At 39.0% G+C, this 24,085-nt stretch overlaps 1 protein-coding gene across 3 annotated transcripts in view; it reads left to right on the top strand.

The window, feature by feature from the left end:
* LOC135099794 (uncharacterized) overlaps window positions 1–17,335 on the top strand; it is a 390,580-nt gene extending 373,245 nt beyond the window's left edge. For all 3 annotated transcript variants that reach the window (XR_010268388.1, XM_064002316.1, XM_064002323.1), the window contains one exon: window positions 17,098–17,335. Coding sequence is in view for 2 of the 3 variants with exons in the window: in XM_064002316.1 (XP_063858386.1) it covers window positions 17,098–17,302 (205 nt within the window). In the remaining variant the exon portion in view is untranslated. The remainder of the gene's footprint in view (window positions 1–17,097) is intronic.
* The last annotated feature ends 6,750 nt before the right edge of the window (window positions 17,336–24,085 follow it).

Raw genomic sequence — 24,085 nt, 5'->3', positions numbered from 1 at the left:
TTGGCTTCTCTAAGTTCGTGTTTTATTTGTTCCCCTTGTATATATTTGTGTGTGTTATATGTATTGAGTCAAAAGAGAACCATTACCTTGATTCCCATATTTACTATTTATTTATTTATTTGTTTACTTATTTATTTATTTATTTATTTATTTTTAATGTATCGGCGAGGTCGGCCAAGGGCAAATCAAAATAAAAGAATAACAAAACAGAATAAAAGTCTGCTCGATATGCCATTCCCTCCTCTTCACCACCCACCCCTGAAAAAGAAAGGAAAAATTAAGAAAAAGAAACAAATAGTGTGTCCAAGAGTGAGACTAATGTAGATTTTGAGGCTTCTTGATTCAGAAACAGGTATTCATTACATTATCTAGCATTTACACTAATATATTTCCTAGTGTTTCATTCTGGTAACTCTTTCGCCAAACAATTTTGCATGTATTTCTTTTATAGCAGTACAAAGTTATTCATGGTAATATTTGTGTGTTGATGCTTACAGCGGCAATTCACTTCGGACTTGCGTTGCTGTTTTACTTATGCTGATATTTCCTGTGACACCTGTATTGGTTAATGAAACGACACCTCCTCTGCGGCTCTTGCGAGTGGCCTTTTCATTAATTAATTTGTTTGTTTATGTAGTCAGGTAGTGATTTTGTTAAGTAGTTATTTCGTTGGTTATTTAATTAGTTCGCTAGTTGTTGGTTATTTAGTTAATTAGTTAGCTATTTAGTTATTTAGTTAGAATGTTAGTTAATTACATTTTTGAATTGAATTAATTAATTAATTTCTTAGTTAATTAGTTACACATTTATTCATTTTTTCTGATTATTATTACCTTTCAAGATACCCTTCCCAGAAACAAACTGAACATACAATAAAAAGATAAGTAAATACATAAATAAATAAACAACTTAATGAATAAAGCTTCAGGTCCTGTACTTCGCCCTAAGACAGGAACTAAGGAGCATAGGCAACACTCAGATGACTCAGCGAACACCACTCTTAGGTAACACTTTCCTCTGCTAAGTTCCCTTCTAATTCAGTTACGGCAGATTCCAGGTACCACATCTCAGGTAACAGTGAGCTAAGAACCCATAGCAACAGTCCTCCTCTTCCTCCTCCTCCTCCTCCTTTTCCACCTCTTTCGATGTTAAGGAAAAAATATATATTTAACTATTTTCATTAAAGACACATACGTATTATCAGATTCATTATTTTTTTTTCTTTACAGTCTTTTCTTTCCTTTTTATCAGTTTGTGTTGTTTTAGGGTATCATTTGTTGCTGTTGTTGTTGTTGTTAGTAATATTAGTATTAATAGTAGTAATAGTAATAATAGTGTCATCACCATCGTCATTATCATTATTATTACTTTGCTAGAGAGAGAGAGAGAAAGAGAGAGAGAGAGAGAGAGAGAGAGAGAGAGAGAGAGAGAGAGAGAGAGAGAGAGAGAGAGAGAGAGAGAGAGAGAGAGAGAGAAATCACAGTCACAGTTTTTGTCCTTCAGTCCAAGGTTCCTCCCATCGTTATATTGCCATTACTCCCTATTTCTCCCACACTTAGATCAAATGCTGGTCCTCCTGCGTTCCTCACTCAAGGTGGCCTCTGCTGCTCCTCTCCTCAGTCACCCTACATGCATTTCCTCTTGGCTTCCTCTAATCTCTTACCTCAAACAGTACTTATAAACTCGCACATTAGTCAATCGTATTTTGTTCTTCACTTGTGCTTTTCTTTCCCTGTTTCTTGTGTTTTATTATTAGTCAATACAGCCTTTCATTGGTTTGTCTTGAAATTTGTTTATTTGTTTATTTATTTTTTGCTGATGCCTCAGGGAGATTGACCAAAGACAAAATAGATAAATAAACGAGGAAATAAACAAATAAAAAACAATTCTGATATTATTCTCCCAAAACAAAACAAAAATAAAAGAACAGAGAAATACTTATTTGTTTTCTGAGGTGTCTTAATACTTCTCTTTTAAATCGATTCAATTGATTGGCAGAAGGAAATACAAAAACGGGAAGAGTTTATTAGTAAAAGATTTAAAAAGTGAAGATGGATAGAAGAGAAGAAAGTAAGTAGAAAGTCTTGTGCTGTGATGCCGTGGGAAAGGTAGAAGAGGTATGCAGTATCCGATAAGTGGAAAATATTGTGAGAATAATAGAGGCAGATGATGATGGTGATGATATCTCCTTCACACTGGTTACTGTGGTAGTTGCAGAGTCACTTCACTCTTGGCCACATCCTCAGTCCTCAAACCTTCCAGTAACTGCATGTCTGTCTTGTTGTGTTATGAGATCCACTATAATCCAATTGCCATTCACACCGACTTGTCTCAGCACAGTGTATTGTTTCCTCTCTGCCACACACACACACACACACACACACACACACACACACACACACACACACACACCTCCATATGCACACCTGTATTCCCAAAGTGCATGCAATGTGTAGGACGTATCCCCACGGCACTTCCTCCCCGCGCACACACACACATACACACACACCTGCCTTCACTACTCTTCCCCACAACTCCATACACACTTACCAATCTCGTTTCCCACACATCCACTCGCTACCTCCACCTCCCTTCCTTACATACGAGCACCTACTCACACACACCTGCCTGTATGATAACCACCACTCTTCCTCACACACCTGCCCAGTCACAACCCTCGCCCTTTCCCTGCACACCTTTAAACCCCCCCATTACTACCTCTGGCCAAGGGTGATCGCCTTCATAACCACCTCCGTAAAGATCTCATAAGGTTTTCCCGAAGCATCAGTAGCGTAAGTTTTTTTTTTCTTGTTTTCTTATCTTCTGTCAAAAGGGAAATTCGTAAGTTATTCTTATTCTTTTAATATTCTTTCATATTGGTTCAGTTTTATTTATTTATTTATTTATTTTCTTTTTTGCTGCGTGCCTTTGCTTTTGTCTCTCAGTAACTCGTTGCGTGTGAGAATTTGGTTTATTCAGGTAAAGAGATAACGAATTGATTGGTACAGACGCAGAGCAACTAATCGTACTGGTTAATTTGCAGAGACTCAAGTGACAGATTTTCACCGCCTAAAGACCTGAGAACAAAATGTGAATATAACGTGTGACTGCATTGCATGTATTGTCAAATTATTTAAAACCACACTTCATCAGATTTCTCACACACTCATACACACAGTAATTGCCTGCCTGACACCTGCTGCGGCTAGTTAGGTGTTGGCTGTGAAGAAGACAAGTTTCTCAGTCAAATGGTGACACGGCCAACCTGCGGCCGCGGTGTCCTTGATGTGATAGTACCTGATCGCACCGTGAGTCATGCACCTGCACCTCAGCACCTTGACCCCTGTGGCTGCAGCCTCTCTTAGGAAATTATGGATATGGTACATATCTAAGTTTTTTGTTCACATGACCGTGACATGCAATTTTTCTTATTTCTATTAACTACATGTGGAATAGTTATGATTAAGAAATAATGTGGGAGTCTACTAAAGAAGAAAATGTGTGCAGAGTGTTCCCACATCAAGGACAAGAAAATAATCCAAAAACACACTTGTACCGAATGTCAAAGTTGATCCATTAAGATTCAAACAGGCATTCATAAATATGTAGTTACTCAAGCAATCAGTATGGATGAAGGAGCTGCGGCGTGCGTCTTATAAGCCATATTCCGATGCAACTAATTAACCTTACAACCTGTCCAAGGCAACAAGAAGGCAAGCGACAGAAAAAGAAAATGCTCCACGACTCGGCCATAAGATCAGATCAGTCACTCGCCGCCGCTGTGGTACTCGGTGCGAAGACTTGGGAGACGATCTTATCAACTGAAAAAATCTCGGGTGTATTTCTCAGCAAAGAAAATGAAAGCTAGTTTGTCAGAATGTCACTAGGACATTAACTCTACAATTGGAAATGATATAGAGTAACAAGACTTTCACACACACACACACACACACACACACACACACACACACACACACACACACACGCACGCACTAGAAATATAGATGAGGAATTGATAGCAAAAGGATCAGTCATTCATCATCGTTAGAAGTGTTAAGGACATATTTATCATAATTAACTGTACATCTAAAAATGATGGAGAGTGACAAAACTTTCTTCACACACACCCGCAGATAAGAAATTGATAAGAACACAATCACATCAACTCTCACATCACATCATGTGTCATCGTCAGAAACGTTAAGGACAAATTTATCAGAATTAACTCTACAACCGAAAGTGCTGGAGAGTTACAACGCTTCCTTCACACAATCAGTAATATTAGATAAGAAAATAAAAGAAACAGTTTTGTCATACAATATCGTCAGAATTATTAAGGACAAATTTGTCAAAATGTTAGTGAGAGATTGAAAGTGTGGCTAGAATTGCAAAATAAAAGCGAGATGGATTGCCACTTTTGGATCCATCAATATTAAGGAGCAAGTCATTGTTGAGTCACGATGCCAAACCTTGATAACACATGTTACTTTTCTTACCATTGATAGATTAGCTCGGTATTCAGTATCAGGTAAGGAATACATACGCGTAATAACAAAACCGATAAGGAGTGAAGATAATAATGATCCTTGTTGTATTACCGGTAATGATATGCGTAACCTTATCATCGACATAATTATTATAATGAATATATTAATCAAAATGGCGTCGATCCTGGGTATTAAAATGAAGGTACTAGAGACTACTAGTGATAAAGATTACCATAAAGATAACAATAACATGACATTTTATAACTGATAAGAATTATGATAAGGATAACTATAACCTTACGTGTATTATAATGATAGTGATATTGCTGATAAGAGTGATGAATGACAGTAGGAAATGTAGTGATGAGTAAGACTGCACTGTAATGTGGCGGTTGATGATGTAGCAGTAAATCTATTGGTGATAACGAACGTCAGGAGAGCCTGTCTAATGTTATCCTGTAACAGAAAGTGCAAATGTACACGTGTGCTTGATGCTACAATAAGGTGAAGCTTTTCGAACTAAAGAAATATTGCACGTGGCGGTTGGTAATGTCATAATAAATCTGTTGATAACGAACGATAGTAGGATCTGTTTAATTGTATGCTGCAACAAAAAAAAAAAAAAAAAAAGTAACATCCACACGATGATGAAAAAAAGAAAACGGAAAATTTTTCAATGATAATATAAATAAGCTACTACATTGCATAAATTAATAAATAAAGATCAAATTTATGAAAGATGGGTCATCAGCAAAGGGGAAACATTCACCACACCCGTATACTCGTAGTGTGATAAATGATAATGAATACATAAGTGAATGGGAATGAAACCCTTGAATGATCGTTCCTGTGCAAGTATTGATATTCACCGCATCAATACAACAAAGCCTTCTTGCATATGATAAATGAAAATTAACTTCATTATATATTTTTTCTCTTTTCAAATGAACTGTACATATATCTATCTATATGTCTATCTGTCTCTCAGTCTATCTATTTATTAATCTGTCTATCTATATATCCATCCATCAATCCATCCATCCATCCATCTATCTATCTATCTATCTATCTAGCTACCTAACTATATATCCATTTATCTGTCTATCTGGCTGTCCATATATCTATCTGTTTATTAATCTGTCTATCTATCCATTCGTCCATCCATCCATACGTCCATTCGTCTATCCAATCATCCACCAACCCACCCGCTCACCTACCCATCCATCTACCTATTTGTTTATCCATCTGTCTGTTTATTGATCTATCTATCTATCTATCTGTCTATTTATCAATATATATATATATATATATATATATATATATATATATATATATATATATATATATATATATATATATATATATATATATATATATATATATATATATATATATATATATATATATATATATACATATTTATTAATCTATCTATCTCTCCATCTCTCCATCCATTCATTCATTCATTCGTTCCTTCATTCATTCATTCATTCATTCATTCATCCATCCATCCATCCATCCATCCATCTACCATACATCAATACATCTGTCTATCTATCTACTTATCTGTCTACCCATCTGCTTACCAATATGTTTACTTAATTATCTGTCTTTATCTATCTATTTATCTATCTGTCTGCCTACATATTTAAAATCTTTAGTAAAGAATAGTTTTTGTTGTTTGAACGCTTCTTTATGAAATCTTACAAAAGATCAACACTGCTTGTTCTTTTCTTATCTATCATCAGACAACCTTGATTTGCTTATAAGGAACTGCGTATGAAGATACAAACTAATTGTATTACTGATTATGCAAATGAAGAATGACTGGTTTTAAGGGTTGTAGCTATATTATCTGTAGGCACCTGGAAAAAAGAACTAAATTAAAGGGTTTGTGGAGTAATGTGATAAAGGACAGCAGTGTATAAAGCATAAACATATCGAGGTGTTCTGATCGTCTGAAAGTTGAAATCTTCCTCATTACAAAGCGATTCACTGAAGGAAGAAATGAAGCGAAGAGAATGTTGAAATTTATTAAGCCAAAATTTTTCAATATTAAGAAGAAAAAATAAAAAAATCAACTCTTTTAATGTGGTACTCATTTGTTATAAATATAGCACAACTTGGAACATCATTGCTGCGTCAAATACTACTTTCTGAAAATTTCTGTGTAATCGACATAATAAGAGGCTGTCATTCTCTTTTGAATATTGAACACAAAATTAATCTTAACGGGAAATTCCCACGATTGGCTCCAGTATTGAATAAAAGTGAATTATAATATAACGAAATTATTGAATGATTAGATAGAAAGGGGAAAGGTGAAGGAAAGGTTTAAAAGTCTTCGTCTTCTTGTATTGCAGCTAAGAATCAGAAAAAAAAAATCATTCAGAAGCAGACAGTGACATGGATGAACAAGTAGAGATTTAAGTCTCTCTCTCTCTCTCTCTCTCTCTCTCTCTCTCTCTCTCTCTCTCTCTCTCTCTCTCTCTCTCTCTCTCTCTCTCTCTCTCTCTCTCTCTCTCTCTCTCTCTCTCTCTCTCTCTCTCTCTCTCTCTCTCTCTCTCGCTCGCCTTCTCATCTTGCCTTCCTGGCGGGTATAACCCACGCCAGCCTTCCCTCGTGTGCTGGCTTGGTCCTGATCGCCCCGCTAATGGGCGGGCTGCCGTGCATGGCCGTGGTGTGAGGAGCCGCGATAACTCACCTATTTAATCTGACCACGGCTGCTTGTGAGGTAACGAGCTGCTTGGTCCGGCCTCTATTTACCTTGGGCTTGTGACGGCTTGATGAGGCGATAGCGCGCCACGTGAGACAGGTATGTTAATGAGCATCTCAACTTGAGGAGCTAACGGCAACCATTTAAATATATGAATATATATATATATATATATATATATATATATATATATATATATATATATATATATATATATATATATATATATATATATATATATATATATATATATATATATATATATATATATATATATATATATATATATATATATATATATATATATACACACACACACACACACACACACACACACACACACACACACACACACAAGTATATCAGTAGTAGCCATCAAACAAATCTTCGGCATGACATCAGCCTCGCCCAACTCTCTCCATGACTTACAACACATTAAAAACTGTCTTCAAGGTTTTGCTGCACACTTTACACTCCTCTCTCTCTGTCTGGTCTTCCTCTACACCACATACATATGCAACTCTTCAATCCCAGTGAGATAGCATTCTACTGCGTCTCATATATGTTTATTATGTATAAACATATGTACTAACAAATGTCGCAGACTGACTGGAATAATAAAGGAGCAAAAATTGAGGGACTTAAAGATAAATATATAAATATTCTCTCAAACCCACACACACACACACACACATACACACACACACACACACACACACACACACACACACATTGATGAAAAGCAATGGTTGAGAGGAAATACCCACCCCTGTCATGCCCTCCCCTCCCTTCCTCCCAAAATTATTCGTATATTTAGTGTGAGATATTTGTTTACATGTTTCTACTGCCAATGTGTGTGTGTGTGTGTGTGTGTGTGTGTGTGTGTGTGTGTGTGTGTGTGTGTGTGCAACGATAAATATAAACTATGTGAATGTACAGTAGTAGTAGTAGTAGTAGTAGTAGTAGTAGTAATGGTAGTAACATTGACAAAATGCCTCTCAGGTCCCTTCCATCCATAACACACACACGTTTTACAACACCATCCTATCTTCTTTCATTTTCAATATTTTTTTTTTACTATTTCTTGTTTTGGGAATGAAATTAAACTTCTTTCAAAAATTTTTTTTTTTTTTTTTTTTGTTCCTTAGATCAGTCTCTCTAACATGAAAAAAAAAAAAAAACTATAATCATGCCTCTATTTCCCTTTATACAAACGTCAGAGAAAATACTTATGGCTTTCTCCAGCTTACGTAACCTGACCTGCACCCTTACCAACGTTGCCTTCAGACCAATGCAGTGTTATGGTCTCGTCAGTGCTGCTCCCATCTTTATGATATCAAGATGTCATTGGTGATATCGCTGCTGCTTTTATTACCTGTTATTACTCCTGCTTGTGCTGTCGCCGGATGCTACCTGCCTATTGTGCTCCTGATGTTATCGCCTTAATTGTGAATTGCTATTTTTAAGGGTAATTTAGATATAAGCCAATGTGATGGATTTCCTTGATACTATCTCTTTATTGTCTTGTCATATGTTGGTTTTTATTTATTTATTTGCTTGTTTATTTATTTATTTATTTATTTATTTTTAGAAAGAAAAGCAGCAATCTTTATCTCTCCCTGTCTGTTTTTATGTCTGTGTATGTGTGTGTGTGTGTGTGTGTGTGTGTGTGTGTGTGTGTATGTGTGTGTGTGGTGTGTGTGTGTGTGTGTGTGTGTGTGTGTGTGAGTGTGTGTGTGTGTGTGTGTGTGTGTGCGTGTATGTTGTGTGTGTGTGTCTTTTTGACTCTCTGTATCTCTCTCTCTCTCTCCTCTCTCTCTCTCTCTCTCTCTCTCTCTCTCTCTCTCTCTCTCTCCTCTCTCTCTCTCTCTCTCTCTCTCTCTCTCTCTCTCTCTCTCTCTCTCTCTCTCTCTCTCCATTCCCCTGTCTTAAAAAGAGAGTAAAAATAAAATACCAACCCTTTCCTTCAAAAGTTTCTGATATGGCATATTTATGATGCCTCCCACGCTGCGTTTCCTAAGAAGGTGTTTGTATTGAGAGGCCATGTGAATTGGTAAAAAGAAGATCGTGTGATTTCTTTTTCCCTTGGTTTATGCTGAGGAAAATTTTGTTCTTCATGTCCCTGTTATTCTCCTTATTCCTGTTCAGAGTGATGATCTTTATTATCTTGTTATTGTTGTTGTTGTTGTCCCTCTTTCTTTATAATTCTTATTATTGTTATTATTATTATTACTTTTATAGAAAAATCACAATATATATATATATATATATATATATATATATATATATATATATATATATATATATATATATATATATATATATATATATATATATATTTGGAAAATAATCTCACTTTTTCTCTAGATTAAAAATAGAGTAGTGAGAAGGAGGTTTTGAAAAGAATAGCTGAAATCATTGCAATCAGAGTATAGTAAAAAAAAATACGATTGAAAACATATAAAATAATTAGATATGAATAAAAGAAAAAATGAGGTAATGAAAATATTGAGAAGTGAATGAATGGTAGGAAGGAAGGTCACGATAAGGATAAGAGCCTGTGGGTGAGAGAGAGAGAGAGAGAGAGAGAGAGAGAGAGAGAGAGAGAGAGAGAGAGAGAGAGAGAGAGAGAGAGAGAGAGAGAGAGAACTAAATATCATCGGAGACGAATTCACCTGAGAAAAGGTAGGAAAGAAAGAAAGAAGGAAAGTTGGAAAAAGAAGAAATATAAAAAGAAAAAAAGAAGAAGAATCATAAAGAATCTTAGCGGAGAAGAGCTATGAGAGAGATGATTGGTAGAAAGAAGGAAGAGAAATGGTGACTGCTTCTCCTCTTCCTTCACCCTACCTCCTCCTCTTTCCTCTCCTGCTCCTCCTCCACTATTAAGGGTGCTCAAGCCCCTTGTTAGGAGACCTGACTTCCTGGAGAACATCCGAGGTGGCGGGAGGAGCTATTAAGGTGACATATATCTTAGGTGATGGAGGGGCCGGCTGGAAGGTGAGGGGGAGGGAGGGTGGGAGGGAGGGAGGGAGGGAGGGAGGGAGGGAGGGAGAGAGGGAAGGAGGGAGGATTAATAGGGGGATACAGGAGAGAAGTGCGCTCTTCCTTCCTTTTCCTTTCTCTCTCTCTCTCTCTCTCTCTCTCTCTCTCTCTCTCTCTCTCTCTCTCTCTCTCTCTCTCTCTCTCTCTCTCTCTCTCTCTCTGCTAAGTGATGTCGCGATTTACTTTTCACGGAATCACCTTGTTTGTCGTGCAAGAGGAGGATATATGGTGTGTGTGTGTGTGTGTGTGTGTGTGTGTGTGTGTGTGTGTGTGTGTGTGTGTGTGTGTGTGTGTGTGTCTGTCTGTCTTTCATTAATCTCTTGTTATTATTCTCATTCTCAGTTCACATACATATATATTTCTCTGTGTGTGTGTGTGTGTGTGTGTGTGTGTGTGTGTGTGTGTGTGTGTGTGTGTGTGTGTGTGTCTGTGGGTGTGGGTTTCTCTGCCTGTCTGTCTGTCCTTCATTAATCTATTTATATTATTTTCATTTTCCGTTCACATACATATATATATATTTCTAAGAGTGTGTATATGTGTATGTGTATATGTGTGTGTGTGTGTGTGTGTGTGTGTGTGTGTGTGTGTGTGTGTGTGTGTGTGTGTGTGTGTGTGTGTGTGTGTGTGTGTGTGTGTGTGACTGAGTGTGCATGCGCATGTGCGTGTGCGAGTGTGCGCGTTTTGTAAAAGTATCGATCCGAAATCCATGGGAAAACTAAATAAATGCACTAAAATGAAAAAAATAAAAAAAAAATATATATATATATATATAAATAAACGTGGGGAGTCTGAATAACAGTGAAAAGTGCATGGCGGAGCGTGATGGCCTCCCTTTCACCCCCTCCAACCTCTCTCTCTCTCTCTCTCTCTCTCTCTCTCTCTCTCTCTCTCTCTCTCTCTCTCTCTCTCTCTCTCTCTCTCTCTCTCTCTCTCTCTGCGTTCCTCCCCCTCTTCCTCTCCTCCCTGCACATCTGCCTCTCTCCCTCTCCCTCCCTCACCCTGCCTCTCCCTGCTGCCTGCACATAGTGGTCGCCATTTTGCAGGCACCAGGCACTCCCTTTGCAAGCCTCCTCTTTTTATGCAACATCCATTTTATGCACGCTTCTACCCCCACCCCCCTTGTTTCCCCCCTGTATTCATCTCCCTCCTACCCTCTGACTCTCACCCTCTTTCCATCATGCTTTCCCATCCCCCTTACCTCTCCCTCTACCCCTCTCTCCTCACCTCTCCCTGCTTCCCCCTCTCCATCCTGTTGCCATTCTCCTTTCATAATAACGGAGGTATTTTCTAAGATAGCGACCCGTCTCTTTATCCGTGCATGACGCCATGAAAGAGGCGCGCATGCTGCATGGTGGAGGGCTGACTGACCGGCGGCTGGCGGGTGCTGACACTCCTGCCGCCCCGCTGTGTCTAGGGAGTGAATGCGGAAATGGATAATGCACTCAATGGTTTAAGGTTGGCGCATGACGCTATTCAGAAGGGAGAAGGAGAAGAGGAGGAGGAGGAGGAGGAGGAAGAAGACTATTGGATTAGATGTATATGTTGGTTTGTTATTTTATATCTGAAGCTTTTTTTTTTTTTTTTTTTTTGCATATCCTTGTTTCTTCTATGTTTTTTTAGTGTAGGGGTAGCACTGGGTAGCATTAGGTGGGAGCATGACGTAATTGAGACGTTACAGAAAGGAGGAGGAAGAGGGATGAGGAGGAGGAGGAGCTTTGGGTTAAACGTATGTATTCCGTGTTTATTTCATGTCTCAGGTTTCTTTTTGTAAATCCTTATCCCATATATGGATTTTCAGGTTTGATATTATTAACGTTTTTATTATTGTCATTATTATTATTATTATTAGTAGTAGTAGTAGTAGTAGTAGTACTAGTAGTAGTAGTAGTAGTAGTGGTAGTAGTGGTAGTAGCAGTAGTAGTAGTAGTAGTAATAGAAGTAGTTGTTGTTTTTGTTCCAGCAGTAGTATCAGTAGTAGTAATAGTAACAGCAGCATCAATAGCAGTAGGTGCCTTTTTTGTTGTAGCAGTAGGAGCAGAAACAGCAGCAGTAAAAGTGATAGCAATAGAAGTAAGAATAGTAGAAAAAGTACTAGTAGTAGTAGGAGGAGGAGTAGTAGTAGTAGTAGCAACAGTAGGAACAACAGCAATGGTCAATGGTAACAATAACAATAGTAACGAGAGAGAGAGAGAGAGAGAGAGAGAGAGAGAGAGAGAGAGAGAGAGAGAGAGAGAGAGAGAGAGAGAGAGAGAGAGAGAGAGAAACCCTTAACGTTACCAGACTGAGGAAGTGGATTCATCAGGAAGTCATACCTTGGACAACGCTAAACTGTACCACTCCTTCCGTCTCTTCCTTCTTTTTTTTTTTTTTTTCTAGCGATGTACGGCTCCGTTAATTTAGTGTCTGTTTGACTTTTAGATTGGTATTGTCTTTTCTTAATATTGGTGTATGAGGAAGAGGTAATGCCGGATCTCCATCGTCAGGTACGGTAATTACAGGTGTTTTAGGGGCCAGGGAGGAGGCGGGTTTCCCCAGGGGTTAGTAGAGAGAGAGAGAGAGAGAGAGAGAGAGAGAGAGAGAGAGAGAGAGAGAGAGAGAGAGAGAGAGAGAGAGAATTTGCTTTCTATATTCTCATTGACGAAACATTTGTGTAATCTTTCACTCTCTTCCTCTTCTTTCCTTCTTTCTTCTCCTTTTCTTCATTTGAGATTTTAGTACCAAACTGCCATGCAAGAATGTATAGGTTTGTTGCTGTTCAGCTATTGTATGTAATCCGGTGTAATTCTCTTAGTGGTAGTAGTAGTTGTTGTTGTAGTAGTTGTAATAGAAATAGTACTTGATTCTGTATTTTAATTTTGGTTAATGCTTCTGGCTCTATTCTTTATGGACTTGCTTTTTCAATTAGCTTTTTTTTTAGCTACAGCAGCAGCAGCAGTAATAGTAGTAGTAGTAGTAGTAATAGTAGTAGTAGTAGTAGTAGTAGTAGTAGTAGTAGTAGTAGTAGTAGTAGTAGTAGTCGTAGTAGTAGTAGTAGAAGGAGCAGTAAAAAAAATAACACACAATCTTACGAACACGTTATTGTCCTCAGTTATTACGTCAGACTGATGACATTCCAGCGTGACCTCTTCATGTCTCTTTTCTTGCTCAGTGCACGTTCCCTCAAACACCTGATAAAAGCTTGCATGTCTACTTTATACGAATTGGCCACTGACATGAACCCACCACACTGAAATATTACACCAAACACCATTGCCTGTATATTCAACACCATATTGTCATTACTACTTGTTTCTACTTCCATTCATATAATTTTATTTTACTGCTTTTGTTACTATATTACGTAATTCGGCTGGTGGTGTTTCTAATGCCTGAGAGGTGTTAGGGAGGTGATGGATTTTAGCGGAGGGAGGCAACAGGAAGCATTCAGTACATTACTGCAACGCCCAGCAATCTAAATGCACCCACGAATTGAAGGAGGTAGACTGGAAGGAGTAAGAGGAAGAGAGGCGGAAGAAAAGGAGCAGGAGTGCCTCAGGGCTGCCTATTTTACCTCCTCCACTAATCATAATCATTACAATAAAAAATCTGAAAAAAAATCAAGGCGTTTAACTTCCCTCCCATTCTCCTCTCACCCTTGCTCCCTCCCTCCACCCCTCCTGCCACTCTCGCAAGGCGTGGATGTGGAGGAGCGGCAAGGTGGATGTGGTACTTAATATATTCCTCATATTATCATGTTTATGTTTTGCGCGTCTTTATCACAATTTCAGGTCTCGTTTCTTTGCGTGCGGACATTATGAATTATCCGCGATTTCTCTCACCACTTACCTGTTATCACGTGGCATTTTTCACTCCTTCGTTCTTAAGGTACTCATCTTTACCTACACCTGTTTTTTTTTTTTCGTTCCTCTCTTTCCCTTCTCTCTCCTCTCTTATCTTCCCGTCGGGTAATCTTTATTTTCCTCTTTATCCTTGAGGAAAAATATCATAAAAGACTCCTTTCCTTTTTCTCCATCTTTTCGCTGAATTTTCCTCCTCCTCATCCTGTTTATAATCGTTTTTTTTTTTTTGTTTTGTTTGCCTGTTTTTGTTGTCATTATAATAATCTTCATTTTTACCTCGCTCCTCAGTCCTCGCATTTTTTCTTCATTTTCCTTGAATTTTCTTATCGTATCCTCGTGTTGTTTATAATCAATTTCTTTTTTTTGGTATATGTAATTTTTGTTGTCATTATATTAATCTTTATTGTTTATCTCTGAAAATCATCGTTACTCACACTCCTCGCAATCTTTTTTCTTTTTTTCCAATATTCCTATCATTTCCTTATCGTATCCTCATGTTCCTTATAATCGATTCGTTTTTACCTGTAATTTTTGTCGTCATTATATTTATCCTCATTTTTCACCTGGCTGGAGTCATCGTTGTTCACACTCCCTTTCATTTTCCTATCGTACGTATTTTATCTTTATATATTTTCTTACCTCGTGTTATTTTTGGTCCTTCGCGGGGAATTTCAGGAACATGGACAGGACGACGACGGCCCCATTAACCCACACCGTAGATAACGTCCTTTATCACGCCGTCCTCGTCCTCCTCGTCCTCGCCGTTGTCGCCATCTGCGTCCTCCCTTATCGGCGCCACACACACACACACACACACACACACACACACACACACACACACATACACATGGAGACGAAACGCGCATCACCAAGTCTCAAATTATCACCGAGACTGTCAATTTCTGCCTGTCAGTTTCTCTCTCTCTCTCTCTCTCTCTCTCTCTCTCTCTCTCTCTCTCTCTCTCTCTCTCTCTCTCTCTCTCTCTCTCTCTCAACAACATATACATAAGGAATAAAATAACACGAAATTACAAAAATGAGCTAGGTTAAGTTAAAAACTCTCTCTCTCTCTCTCTCTCTCTCTCTCTCTCTCTCTCTCTCTCTCTCTCTCTCTCTCTCTCTCTCTCTCTGGCCGCCATAAGGGACCCTCTAACGAAGCCTGCGTCTGCGTCTCGATAATTCATTAGCTTCCTGCATGGAGTGAGAGAGTGGCAAAGAGAGAGAGAGAGAGAGAGAGAGAGAGAGAGAGAGAGAGAGAGAGAGAGAGAGAGAGAGAGAGAGAGAGAGAGAGAGAGAGAGAGAGGGTGAGGGAGGGAGGAGAGAGTAGAAGCGAGAAGAGAGTAAAAAAAAAATAGCAGAGAAAAAGCTTACAGCCATTACTCATCTCTGAAGTACCGACTAAAAACGGCGACTCTGTCTGGACAATAACTTGAATATTTACATACGAAAGGCAGTGGTGATTTTGACCGTGAGAGGCGCTCTTGAAAAATTTGAATATCGTCGCATATTACCCACATAAATCACGCCACCAGAGGCCTATACCTGCGAATAATTTTATGGGCCGTGACAGAGGGGAGGAGAGGCATTGTCACCCACGAGGGCCGCCCGGAGCCTGCCCTGCCCAGCCCCGGGGAGTGAGGCCCAACATAGGGTGTGCTGGGGAGGGTAGGAGGTGGCGGGAGTGTAAACATAGGCATAGAGAAATGAGGGAGGGATGATGGTTGGGAGGAAGGGAGGGATGAGAGGGATGGAAGACAGTTGTGCGGGTGAGAGAGAGAGAGAGAGAGAGAGAGAGAGAGAGAGAGAGAGAGAGAGAGAGAGAGAGAGAGAGAGAGAGGGAATTGAGCTCATGTAAATCATTATTATTGTCTATCTCTTATCTTTCTTTTTTCTTTACCGTTCTTGAAAGCAGCCCATTTTTGTCTCTCTCTCTCTCTCTCTCTCTCTCTCTCTCTCTCTCTCTCTCTCTCTCTCTCTCTCTCTCTCTCTCTCTCTCTCTCTCTCTCTCTCTCTCTCTTTGTTCCTTCTTTTACATACATCAACTCTTGTTTCTTTCCACTTTTCCCTCCACTCTTATAGCCGCTGTCTTTGATCCATCCTCGTCAGCTTGTTTTACTTGTGTTTCTGTTTACATCTTTGACATGTTCCTTCCACCCGTGTTGCTGTTCGCTTTGCTGTCTCTGTGTTGCTGCGTGTTGTCCGTTAAACCGTCACTCAAGATCCTTTTCTCTAGCCAGTTCTTTCTATGTGGATTCTTTCTTGGCCGAAGGTATAGATTATGAGTATTTAACCCTTTCACTGCGATATGCAATAATTCAAAGGACTTAAAGCAATATATATAATTTTTGTAAGCACCTAGAGGAAAGAAAGGGATGAAAACAGATTAGATTTTGCAATTTCTAGCCTGTGTAATGTTTGGACGTTGCTTTAGAACAAGAAGAAACGTCCAAAAGTAAGGGGAAATGTATCAAATAGCAGTGAATGAGTTAATTATGACGAAATCACGGAGACAAAATCGTGAGAGACAGAAGATTGTATAAATTTGTGTATATAGTAAGTTGATTTTATGATAATCTTATCCGTCATGTATTTTCTTTTCATTTAAGTTTTTGCTCCAGTGTATGTATTGTCTTTGTAATGCAGTTGTATGTCTTTTTTCTCTTTTTTTCTCTCTTCTTTGAAACGATTATGGTATTATCACATGTAACTGTATCTTTATTAGGATCTTTATGTGTGTATTAATGTCATGCTTTGACAAAAATGGATACTTTTGTACAACCGTTCTTTTTTTGAGACTCGCAATATCCTACTGATGTTTCTTAGCAAATGTGTCTAGTAAAAGAAGAATGCCCGACTCTCTCTCTCTCTCTCTCTCTCTCTCTCTCTCTCTCTCTCTCTCTCTCTCTCTCTCTCTCTCTCTCTCTCTCTCTCTCTCTCTCTCTCTCTCTCTCTCTGTGTCTGACTCTCATGCACCAGGCAATACCTCACGCCTGCCTTCCCACTCCTTTCACAGGCACACGCCACGTGAACGAGGGGCGAGTGGCCGTCTCATGCACTCACCCCAACACCTCCTCTCCCCCCGCACCACGGTCATGCGGGCACGCGACCAGCAGCAGTCAGGCAGGGGCGGCGGCGGTCAGGCAGGGCAGCGCGGCGAGGAGGCGAGGATTAAGAGGGAGGAGCTAATGCGAGGGAAGAAGGGAGACGAAGGCACGTAAGTGTGATGAGATGCTCGGGTTGGGTTAGTGATCATGCAGGGTGGTGGTGGTGGTGCTGGTGGTGGTGGTGGTTTTCTTTTCTTGAGTGTTATTTATTTTTTTTTTTATATTTTAGTATTTATTATTTTCTTATTTTTTTTATATTTTAGTATTTTTATTTTCTTATTCCTATTTATATTTTCCGTTTGTGTCTTATTAGTTACTGGAGGTGATTTTACTAGTCTTTTTTCTACCCAGCTCATTGTTGCTTTTTTTTTGGGGAAGGGTGGGGTTCTTAGATGATAGGCATTTTCCTAATAGTATTTTTCTACTTATATTTTGGCTTGTATGATGATAGGCATTTTCGTCCTTTTTCTCTTCTACTCAACTCATTTTTGCTTAGGCGATAATAAGCATTTTTCATATTTTCTTCCCTTACCGCCTCCCTCCCTGTCTCCTCGGAAGCTCCTGCATGAACTGTATCTTGTTTTCCTTGTCAGTTTCCGTTGTCACGTGCTTTTTCCTAATGACCTTATGTTTAAGTTCTTATTCTTCTTTATTTATGCCCATTTACTTAATGCTGTAAAACTTATGCTGAAAAAGAACAATTTATTTATTTATTTTTTTGTAATGTATTCCATTTATATTTTCATCTTTATTCAAATATCCATGTATATGTTAACCAGTTCGCTTGGAAGGGTTTATGAAATGTAGACAGAGCACGTAAAGAGCTGCGTAAGGTTCATGGAGAATAATACCTTCTTGAGGAGTATCTCTTATTTATCATTAATTTCTATTTTCATTTTAAACTGTTTGAAGAGCGGAGTATCAAGACACCTCAGAAAATATATTGGCCCTCCTCTCAGACCCTCTCAGATCCTCTATTCATTTCTTTGTAGGAGCGGCATCATGGGCAAGCTTTTTTTTATCCTTCTTTTTTTTTTTTTTTTTTTATATATATACCCCTTCGCTGGCCTCCCCAGTACCCACACACAGAAAAAAAAGATCTCTCTAGGCGTATTTAGACTTATGTAATGTATCCTCGGCAGTACAGTATTCCCTGAGTGTGACACCCTTTAAACCCTTATACTTGTAACTGAGTGTCCCTTGTCATACTTGTCAATTTGGTGTTTGCTCGGAAATAAATTGAAAATATCAGTAAGTATTCTTTCTTTTTTGTCATTAGGAAGCAATGCACACCTGCCTGGTAAAGCTGGAGGTGTTAGTATTATTTAGACAACAGCTGAAATGCCTTGAAAGAATATATGAAGAGAAAGAAAAAAAATGCATCAAAAGTAGAATGTTGAGAAAAGATAATTAATGTGCTGTACTATTTAATTTAATTTTAATTTTATTTTAATCTTTTTTTTCATTATTTTTTACCTGATTTCCAGTGAACGTAAAGTGACAGAAATGAAACGCGATGAAGGGAAACAACACGTGGAAATATTCTGAACATTTTTTATTTATTACTTTTTTTCATAACTTTTATTATTTTTTTTCCTGTGCATTTATTTCATCCTCATTTCATTAACGCGCTCTCACTCGCTCGCTCTCCCTGGCTCTGTATTGTATTAGTATTTCGCACACGCCGTCATGAGTTTAGTAATGTGCATGTGTATAATTAATTGCCTCGAATGCATCCTTAATTACTGGAGTTTGTTCTGACTAAAAAAAATAAATAAATAATAATAATAAAAAAAAACAAATAAAAAAAAAGTTACATAGTGGCCTGCGTTTCTAATACCTTGATGCATAACCTGAGCACACAATTATGATAAGTATAATGAGAATAACTACGTGTCTGATCCCCACTATGCCTTTGAACACAAGGAGCAAGGTAGCAACATATTAACTAATCATGCAGGAAGTTGGCACGTGAAGGCACAGGTAAAGATATAAAGGAAAGAGATTACAGGAGATTATATGCAGTGTGAAATAGATACCTGTGTATATTTGCGAGGTGAATCAGCATGACTGGCGGTGTTAATTAACCTTTAGCAGGTGTGAGAGGCCGACACCTGCACGCCAGGGAAAGGTAGCGCCTCGCCTCCTGGCCCTCATCACCTGCCGCTGCTGCACACCTGACGCTGCATTTGCCTTGGAAGGGGCTTTGTTTATTGTATCGGAAGAAATTAAGAAGGAGGTTTTTTGGTGCATGTTATTAGTGTTTGTGTTATTTTTTTTTCTTCTTCATCTTTATCTTTTTTTTTTCTTTTTGATGTTCCTGTTTTTTTTTATGTTCAACATCATCATCATCATCATCATCATTATCTTCATCATCCTTATCTTCTTTTTCTTATCATTTTTTTAGTTATTATTATTATTATTATTATTATTATTATTATTATTATTATTATTATTATTATTATTATTATTATTATTAATATTATTAGTATTAGTAGTAGTAGTAGTAGTAGTAGTAGAAGCAGTAGTAGTAGCACCAGTAGTAGTAGTAGTAGTAGTAGTAGTAATAGTAGTAGTAGTAGTAGTAGTAGGAGAAGGAGGAGGAGGAGCGATAGAAACAGTGGTACTGCTGTTAGTATCTGTATGGTTAATATTAGGGTTACTACACCGCTACCATCACCACCCTAACTACTACTACTATTACTACTACTACTACTCCTATACTAACACCACCAACACCACGACCACCACCACAAGCACCACCACCACCACCACCACCACTGCTGATGTTGATGCGACGAACACCACCTCTCTAAACTAATTCACCAAAAAGGCGAAATAACAAGAAAGTGAAAATTACATGTTTTCACTTCTAAGGAAAACAATAATTTAGAGAAGGAAAGAGTAAGATATCTCTCAGTCTTTCTTTCTTCCCTCCCTCTGCTTCTCTCTCTCTCTCTCTCTCTCTCTCTCTCTCTCTCTCTCCCCCCCCCCCCGTTACCATGCAGGGTTTTCGTGAAGGTTCAAAATAACACAGTCCAGACACCACGCCCGCGCTGCTCTCTCTCCTCTGTTCCTGTTCCTCTCATCACTTTTTTCTGGCTTATCTATAATTCCCGTGTGTGTGTGTGTGTGTGTGTGTGTGTGTGTGTGCAAGGAGAGTTCTTTTTGTTGTTTTGTTTTATGTTTTTTTCTCTCTTTCTCTCACTCTCCTTTTTCTCTTTCATTTCTTGTCCTTTCTTGTTTTCGTATGAAGATTATTAACGATTTACATTTATTGCCAGTCGGACATTATTTATGATATTTTTCTTTGAACTTTCTTTTAACTTTCGCTAGAACGACACACACACACACACACACACACACACACACACACACACACACACACACACACACACACACACACACACACACACACACACACTTCCCTATGCTTACTAAACCCTATCATGCTTTTCTTTCTGTGGGTGGCGAAAGTTTTCCTCGCTGCAATAATAAATAATAAATAATAATAATAATAATAATAATAATAATAATAATAATAATAATAATAATGATAATATACAAGTGAAATAATAGTAATCCTAACTATTATTATGCTCCAAATGTGTGTGTGTGTGTGTGTGTGTGTGTGTGTGTGTGTGTGATTTTGGCTTAGCATGAACTTCGTTGCTTCACCTTCCAACACAAATAATTTCTCTCTCTCTCTCTCTCTCTCTCTCTCTCTCTCTCTCTCTCTCTCTCTCTCTCTCTCTCTCTCTCTCTCTCTCTCTCTCTCTCTGTCTTATGTATCAGTTATTCAATTCGCAGTGCTTTAAAGACTCATTTTCAGAGAGAGAGAGAGAGAGAGAGAGAGAGAGAGAGAGAGAGAGAGAGAGAGAGAGAGAGAGAGAGAGACGATGGATGAAATGAATGGAGGGAGGGACGGACGAAAATGTAAGAGAGAGAGAAGGAGGGCAGAAGGAAGGTTAGGAGGGAGGGAGGGAGTTGGTGTGCAGAAGGGCAAAGGAGGGAAGGAGAAAGGGAGAGAGAGGGAGAGGGAGAGGGAGAGCGAAAGGCTTGGATGTATAAAAGAGATTCCTTAGTGTGAGAGACAGGTGGTTGTCTCTCACTGCTTCCCCCAACCTGTTTTGCTCTCCCTCCCTCCCTTCTTCTTCTCTCCCCCTCCCTCCCTTCTTTACTCTCACCCCCTCCCTCTCCCACACCACCCTCACTAACTCTGTCTCTCTCTCTCGGTCTTCCTTGGTTCTCTCCTGGCCTCCTCCTCCTCCTTCTCCTCCTCCTCCTCCTCCTCCTGTAATGGTTCTTTACTCTTCCTCAAGCAACAGCTTACTACATATGTTTTCCACTTCCTCTTTTCTTTAGTATCCGGTAACTCATTTCTGGTTTTCCGTTTTCCTTCGCCTCCTCTTTTTTTTATTATTTTATATATATATATATATATATATATATATATATATATATATATATATATATATATATATATATATATATATATATATATATATATATTTTTTTTTTTGTTATTCCGTCTTCACATTTTTTTCTCCTCCCACATGTGAGGAAGTAATGGGAAAAGAAATGGGCATATAAAGATACGTAAACGATAAGGATTCAGAGAGAGAGAGAGAGAGAGAGAGAGAGAGAGAGAGAGAGAGAGAGAGAGAGAGAGAGAGAGAGAGAGAGAGAGAGAGAGAGAGAGAGCTTACAAAAGAACCTGTTGGGCCGCTGATCACATAAAAAAAGATCTACAACAAAAAAAAAAAAGGAAAAGGAAAAAAATAGTACTTCTGAAAGACGCCTTGTGTGGGGACCGTTTTTTTCTTTGGTGGGGGGAAGGTGGTAGGGAGAGGGGGAGGGGAAGGGGGCAAGGAAAGGGGGAAAGGGAGGGCCGGGGGCCCTCACATTTGCATGTTCTCCTTCCTGTTTGTTTTGGATGATGTACGTATGTTTGTGTGTTTGTGTGTGTGTGTGTGTGTGTGTGTGTGTGTGTGTGTGTGTGTGTGTGTGTGTGTGTGAGTGTATGTACGTTTAAGATAATTTATTGCGTTATTGTGTTTTATTTATAGTGATGACATGCCGCAAAGGAGGAAAAGTAAAATAGATATAAGAGAGGAACAAGAGTTAGAGGAGGAGGAGGAGGAGGAGGAGGAGGAGGAGGAGGAGGAGGAGGAGGAAGACGAGAAGTAAGAGGAGGATTGTGTGGAGTGGTAATTTTAGTCGAATGCTCAAAAAAAAAGAAAAAAAAACATGAATAAATAGACTGGAATAAGAAGATCAGAAGAAGATGGACCAGGAGCAGCAGCAACAGCAGCAGTAGCAACAACAGAAGCAGGAGAAGGAAGAAGAGTAGCAGAAGGAAAAAGAACACGGAAAAGAGGAAGAGGAAGAGGAGGAGGAGGAGGAGGTGGTGGTGGTGGTGGTGTAATATGAAAGAGAATTACTTAAACAATCCTTTGGGGCAAGATGAGAAAACTGGTCTCTGACAACTGAACGAGTACCAGCCAACGAACCAACGAACGAACCCCCAAGAAAAGAAAAAAGAAAACACCGAGAGAGAGAGAGAGAGAGAGAGAGAGAGAGAGAGAGAGAGAGAGAGAGAGAGAGAGAGAGAGAGAGAGAGAGAGAGAGAGAGAGAGAGAGAGAAAAGGACAAAAACACACCTCACGATTTCGAACAATAAACGCATAGTGAGTGAAGCAAATAGAAGGAAACAGATAGAAGGAAATCACCAGGAGAAAGAGAGAAAGACCATAATAATCGCGGCTGGACCAGAACATACACACAAGCAGGAAGCAGGGGTACAAGCAGGTCATTGAGACAGGAGTGGCCAGGCAGGGAGAGGAGGAGGAGGAGGAGGAGGAGGAGGAGGAAGAAGATAGCAGCAGCAGCAGCAGGAGGAGCACGGGCAGGACAGGGCGCAGGAAGAAGTAGTTAATTGAACAGGAAGGCTGATAAGCAGTCAGGCAAGGAAAGCAATGAAGCAAGCAAGTATTGGAGCAGCAGGAGGTGGAAGAGGAGGAGGAGGAGGAGGAAGAGGAGGAGGAGAAGGAAGAGGAGGTGCAGCAGGAGGAAGCCGCTAGTTTGGGGGCTACACAGGAAGACCAAAAGCCCAGCAACGAAGCAAGGAAACAAGGTCAGCACGATAATAAATGCGATAAGAGATAATGCATACGACGAGTTGCTAAGACGTATGAAGTTCAGTTAAGAGATTGAGGAAACAAGCAATAGGAAAATGTTAGCAAGCAGGCAAGAAAGCACGGAACAGCATCAAGGAACGAGGGGAACGAACGAGTGGAAGATAAGGAACCGAATATTCAGTCGTATTATTAGGGAAAAGACAGAGAAATGATTAATAGGAAAATTACAGATCGGCATATAATTTTTGATGTAAGAACACAGATTTAATGAATGGAAATGGAAACGATGAAGGAAAAATGAACAATGATAAAAAGAATAAGTAAAGGAGAAACATGTACAAAAATAAAAGCCAAGGAAATTGATTGGCGTGATAATATTCAAATACACACACACACACACACACACACACACACACACACACACACACACACACACACACACACACACACACACACACACACACACACACACGAGGAAAAATGGATATTAACAAGCCCAGAAAGAAAAGTATTTGATATAAAACAGAATTTTCCAATGCGGACGAAACAAAAAGTCTTTACGTTTTCCAGCAAGCAGAGAAATATACAGAAAGAGGAAGGAAACAAACAACAAAGGCGGAAACGTAGACAAAACAAAAGAAAAATGGAAAAGGGAAAAAAAATATAAAAAAAATGAAATATGAGTGCAACAACTGGCGATGAAGAACAATTTTATGAACAAGATGAAAAGTAATTCCAGCTGACAGAAAATAATAGA

Source organism: Scylla paramamosain, chromosome 1 (genome assembly GCF_035594125.1).
Source record: "Scylla paramamosain isolate STU-SP2022 chromosome 1, ASM3559412v1, whole genome shotgun sequence".
Lineage (NCBI taxonomy): Eukaryota > Metazoa > Arthropoda > Malacostraca > Decapoda > Portunidae > Scylla > Scylla paramamosain.
Note: the sequence above shows the minus strand (reverse complement) of the source record. Positions and strands in the feature narration are given on the sequence as shown.